The 5,878-nt window shown below is 43.9% G+C and overlaps 1 protein-coding gene across 2 annotated transcripts in view; it reads right to left on the bottom strand.

The window, feature by feature from the left end:
• Positions 1–545: 545 nt before the first annotated feature.
• Positions 546–5,878, bottom strand: part of ndufaf7 (NADH:ubiquinone oxidoreductase complex assembly factor 7) — a 7,225-nt gene continuing 1,892 nt past the window's right edge. Inside the window, exons 5-10 of one of the 2 annotated variants that reach the window (XM_014022646.1) lie at positions 5,375–5,588; positions 4,152–4,210; positions 3,717–3,830; positions 3,312–3,455; positions 2,892–3,065; positions 546–928 (exon numbers count right to left, since the gene is read on the bottom strand). In XM_014022646.1, coding sequence (XP_013878100.1) covers positions 704–928; positions 2,892–3,065; positions 3,312–3,455; positions 3,717–3,830; positions 4,152–4,210; positions 5,375–5,588 — 930 coding nt within the window. In that variant the 3' untranslated portion in view covers positions 546–703. The remainder of the gene's footprint in view (positions 929–2,891; positions 3,066–3,311; positions 3,456–3,716; positions 3,831–4,151; positions 4,211–5,374; positions 5,589–5,878) is intronic. The other variant, XM_014022647.1, reaches the window with a different exon arrangement.

Here is a 5,878-nt window from a genome sequence, read left to right as displayed (position 1 = left end):
ACTTGGATTAAAAATAATTGACCAAAGGAAAACAGGAGTAGGACTAGAGAGAGATGAATATGATTTAGATTTTTATTTCTGTGACTGTGTACGACCCACAGGAGACACGACATTAACAGCACATTTCATTACTCAGCTTTAGCAGCTCCTTTAATTCCACAGCTGACGCTGCTAAAAATGACAGATTTTCTTTTCTGGACCTCAGAGAGCAGGACTTCAATCTGCAAACACACAGTTCTTCTTTTTTACTTTTCGCTGTAATTTTCATGAATGGACACTTCCTGAGGCATGAAGCATATCCTTATATGGTGTTTTTGGGGTGGTAATTATGTTAATCTCCTCTCCTCGTGCACGAGCACCTGATACGCATTCATCATGTTTACGCAGCTCATTTACACACTTTTCCTGAAGATAGAAGAATTTGTTGAATCTGACGTGACATATTTGTACGAACCCTTCTTACGAACAAAAATAAGAGAAATTTAGGATAAAAATATGAAAATGTTCTTGCATGTGAACCCAAAGTAATTTGTTTGGTTTAGAAGTAAAAATTGGACCAGACGTTAGAATTTATTTCAGAAAGTGACCATTTGTACAAACGAAGAGCGTCAGATCCATGATATTCTCTTGAATCACATGTTTCTGACATGTTTTAAGGCACGGCCCGTTCTATGGTCCATTCACAACATATGACTGATGCAGTTCAGGAGAAGCAGAGCTCTGTAAACCCAGCCACGGGCAGCGGCGCCGAGCTTTGGTTCTTCTCCAGCTTCAGGCCCTCGGCTCTCTCTGGGCTGGCGAGACGACTGGGATGCAGCAGGCCCAAGAACTGGAAGCGCTCGCCCATCTTAGAGGGGTTAGTCAGCATGTCGTAGCTGCTGGTTAACTGCTTCCTGATGGACGGAAGGCTGCAGTTCCTCAAAAGAACCTGAAGAACCACAGAACAGGGTGAAAACCAGGTTCAGATTTACAAACAAGACCTGCTGAAACAGGAAGAAACCTGAGAGAGAGAACTGTTCAAACTGAACCATTCAACCTGTTCATAACTTTTATGGACAGAATTTCTAGGTGCAACCAAGGCTTTGAGGGGATCCGTTTAGTTGACCTTAGTATCACAGGTTAGGTTCTCTGCTTTTAGTGGCTGATGTGGTCCTATTGGCTTCATCAGATTGTGATCTCAAGCTCTCACTGGAGCAGTTCACAGATGAGTGTGAAGCAGCTGGGATGAGGATCAGTGCCTCCAAATCTGAGACCATGGTCTTGAGCCGGAAAATGGTAGGGTGCCTTCTCTGGATCGGGGAGGAGGTCCTGCCCCAAGTGGAGGAGTTTAAGTATCTTGGGGTCTTGTTCACGAATGAGGGAAGAATGGAGCGGGAGATCAACAGGCGGTGTTGCGTCTGCAGTGATGCTGGCGCTGTACCGGTCTGTCAAATTCAAATTCAATTTAAATTCTAAAATACTTTATTGATCCCGGAGGGAAATTAGGTGTTGTTGTAACTCATTTAACTAAAGAGTTATTGTAGATGGTGATGGCTGTGGGCAGGAAAGATCTTCTGTAGCAGTCTGTATTACAGCGAAGTTGAAGAAGCCTCTGACTGAAGACACTTTGTCTTTCTATGACAGTCTGATGAAGAGGATGGTCAGGGTTGTCCACAATGTTCTTGATTTTATGTAAAATCCTTCTTTGCACCATCATCTCCAGAGATTCCACAGTCGTCCCCAGAACAGAACCAGCCTTCTTTATCAGGTTGTTTAGCCTTTTTAGGTCCCTGGCTCTGATGCTGCTGCCCCAACAGATGATGGCAGAAGAGATGACGCTCTCAACAACAGACTTGTAGAAGATCTGCAGCATCTTGCTGCAGACATTGAAGGATCTCAGCTTCCTTAAGAAGTACAGTCTGCTCTGTCCTTTCTTGTAGACTGCTTCACTGTTGAGTCTCCAGTCCAGTCTGTTGTCCAGATGAACACCGAGGTATTTATATTCCTCAACCACCTCCACTTCTTCTCCCATGATGGAAACAGGGTCGTGGTGAAGCAGGAGCTGAGCCAGAAGGCGAAGCTCTCGGTTTACCGGTCGGTCTACGTTCCCACCCTCATCTATGGTCATGAGCTTTGGGTAGTGACCGAAAGAACGAGATCGCGGATACAAGCGGCCGAAATGAGTTTCCTCCGCAGGGTGTCTGGGCTCTCCCTTAGAGACAGGGTGAGAAGCTCGGTCATCCAGGAGGGACTCAGAGTAGAGCCGCTGCTCCTCCAAGTCGAGAGGAGCCAGTTGAGGTGGCTCGGGCATCTGGTTAGGATGCCTCCTGGACGCCTCCCTGGTGAGGTGTTCCGGGCACGTCCCACTGGGAGGAGGCCCAGAGGAAGACCCAGGACACGCTGGAGGGACTATGTTTCTCAGCTGGTCTGGGAACACCTTGGGATTCCCCCGGATGAGCTGGACCAAGTGGATGAAGTCTGGGTCTGTCTGCTTAGGCTGCTGCCCCTGCGACCCGACCCCGGATGAGTGAAAGAAAACGGACGGACAGAAAATTCAACCTGAGAACAATATTCTGATAACTGATCTGTAATTTAGGGAACAGGTTTGTGTAATAATCTTGATTCTAACATAAAACTTTGTTCTTGTTTGTATTTTCTCAAATATGGAGTTTGTTTAAGTTTAAGTTGTTTGTATAAAGTTGTTTTTCAATAAGGACAGATATAAGATCTTCTCTTCTTCCTTCACCTTTTTCATTCAGTAATCGATTTACTTTGATTTGTTTAATGGACTTTATATTGTTGTTTTTATAAAATAAATAAAATGAAAAAAATATCTAATGTCACGTATCTAAAAACCATTATTAAATAATAAATGGACCTAAAGTCATCTTAAAGAAGGGTCATGCAGTCACCTGCATGCGTGCATCGATGCCCATGTTTTTCAGGAACATCCTCTGAGTGACAGGTCCCAGACAGGCCACACCCCCTCCTGCCATCCGCCGCAGGAAGCTGAAATCCACATCAGCTGTGAGGTCAGCTGACCCGGGACACAACAGGACATCATGGAGTTGGTGATTCTTAAAACCCTGAACCAAAACAAACAAGTCAGAACAAACAAGTCAGAACAAAGAACCAAACGAGTCAGAGACAAACGAAATCAGGAAAATCTGAACTACATTTAAGTTTTTCTAACACTAACAGCTGAGAAATGTTTATTATTTAGATTCATTCATGACGTTTTCTCAAAATAAAACAAAAACTGAACCGAATCAGAGTCTCAGAGACAACAGGGGGAGTTTGAGTCTAAGAAAAAACCAAACAAGTCTTCAGACCCGGAACGTGTCGGTCTTGGTTCCATCGTGGCCGTAATCAGCGATCAGTGCTGCACCTCCGTCCTCTACGATCCGTCGGGCCAGCTGCTGGACGATGACTCCGCCCTCTGCACACACCTCTATGTGACTCCGCCTCTCACTGGCCTGAAAACACACAGTCGTGGTCACTGTTTTCATCATCTCTCCTACTGCTTACATCACAATTATTGGTTAATTAGGTGATGACATCATCTGGTGACTTCAGGACAGCCAATAGAGACTCTTCATACTGGGGGATTGACAACAGTGGGCGTGGCTCCAGGGTGGGGCCCTGGTAACTCCTGTCCAGGTGAGGGACACTGAATAAATCTGAGTCTACTGTGGCCCACTAAGTCCTCCAGGTGAGTCAGGTGAAAAGGTACTCACCTGTATGAGAGTGGACGAGGCAATAGTTGGAGACAGGGCCAGGACAAACCTCAGCTTCTCTGGATCATCAGGATGGATGTCCACCAGAACCTCCCTCCAACCTCTCTCTGTCCTCTAACAAGGACATGGCTTTGGGTCAAAACGTTGGACTTATTCTGGACTTCCTCTGATCCACACGAGTCATCAAGACCTCAACGTGCACAAGCGTCCAACGATTTTGACGCTGAAATCACGTTCGGTGTGAACGCAGACTATAGGAGCGCTGTCACTAGAGACACTGCTGGCTGCAGTCAGTCATGATCGCTAACAGGAAGTTAACAGGCTCCGTCAAAGTAAAAGTATTTATGTAAACTTGAAACCATGTGTGGATCAGAGAAAAACCTCAAAAAAAATGAAAGTTGTTTTTAAAGAATAACTAAAGTTGCAAAACCTCACCTGGAACTTGTGGATGGGCAGAGCATCGAAGAACTCATGAGCAACAAACATGCTGAAACCTGAAACAGAGACAACTCGACTTCATGTAGGCACTTTGATGCAATACAGTCTCATGTATAATACGACCCCCACCCCTCTTGAGCTTAAAAAGCATAAAAAATTTAATCCTCAAACTACCTSYAATTTCATACAGACTTCAAAATTTTTCAGCCTTTGCAGTCTTTATACATATCAGTAAAATGATCATTGGACTGTTCATTTTATTTTAACAACATATGTGCTAAAAGGTATTTTGACAACAAATATATATCAGCTGTAGCAGCATCATATGAATTCTGGCATTTTACACATAGTCCACCAAGAGGCGCCAACACAAAAGTCAGAGACTTCACATGAGATTTGGGCCATCTTGTGGGGGAAAAGCAGATTACTTCCTACTTGTGAGCGCACCCTCTGGTGGGGAAACGTTTTTTCAGGGATACAAACTTTTTCAGAACACCGGTAGACGGCAGCCATTACAGGCTAACATGTTTGTTGTTGTTCCAGCAGCGGCTCGGTCACACGCTAATGTCATTAGCTTGTTATCATTACTAAGGTGCAGGAATACTTTTTTCACCCTTTTTTTCACATCATGTCGCCTGCCTGGATCTGTTATTATCTCGCTCTGAAGCACGGAGGAGAGTCAGAGGTAAGATCGCTTCAACTGCTTTTTACTACGCGGTCTTATTTCCAGACTCAGGCATTTTGTGAATAAAGTTGATATTTCAGTTAAAATACACAAGTAAAAATATTTATCTTAGTATAGTACTACCCCCCCAACTGTATGGATGATTTTATGTATTTAATTTTACGTATTATACTTGAATGAATACGGTAGTTTGTTTTCTGCTTTGGTTTGAAAAATTGTTGTGAAATTGTGACGCGCACTATGTCCACGGAGCTCCGCACTTTTTTAACGGTATAATATGTAATAAAGTCAATGGAACATTTGCTTCTTAATTTTCAGCATTTACAGACCCCTAAATCCTTAATGGGGGTCCGATTTAAAAATTTTTTTAATAGTTTTGGAATCTGTAATAGAGCCTTATGAGTAAAAAAAGAAAAAATAGCTCTAAAGTAAGTTTGAAAATTTTATCAAAGTCCTTACTTTATGCAGCGTAATGTAGACCTGACCCACCTGACCCAAACCCTGACCTGACCCAGCATCCTGCTGCTGTGTTTACCTGCAGGGACGTCTTCTAACTGGCGGTACCAGAACACGGGCAGCCCGGCAGCAGTTTCACCGCGACGGTAAACCGGGTCATCCTCATCATCAGCCTCCTGGCTGCAGGTTCCTGTCAGATTCTGGGCCTGGACCCGACTCAGAGCAGGACTCACTTCCACCAGGTGAAGAGACACAGAAGCTCCGCCCAAAACAGAACGCAGCTCACTGAACACCTGCAGAGAAATGTTAGCAATTTGGTGCTGGAGGCGGAGCCAGTAGGGGCGGGGCCACCATGGGGCAGGACCAGCAGTGGACAGGGTCAGTAGAAAACATCACACTTGACAGAGTCATAAAATAAACAAATAAAATCATAAAGTAATCAAATAAAAACATAAAATAAACAAAATCATAAAATAAACAAATACAATCATAAAGTAATCAAATAAAATCATAAAATAAACAAAATCATAAAGTAATCAGCTCAGTGCCTCCAAATCTGAGACCATGGTCTTGAGCCGGAAAA

This window comes from Austrofundulus limnaeus, unplaced genomic scaffold (genome assembly GCF_001266775.1).
Source record: "Austrofundulus limnaeus strain Quisiro unplaced genomic scaffold, Austrofundulus_limnaeus-1.0 Scaffold337, whole genome shotgun sequence".
In the NCBI taxonomy this organism is placed as follows: Eukaryota; Metazoa; Chordata; class Actinopteri; order Cyprinodontiformes; family Rivulidae; genus Austrofundulus; species Austrofundulus limnaeus.
This window is presented reverse-complemented; position numbering and strand designations above follow the sequence as displayed.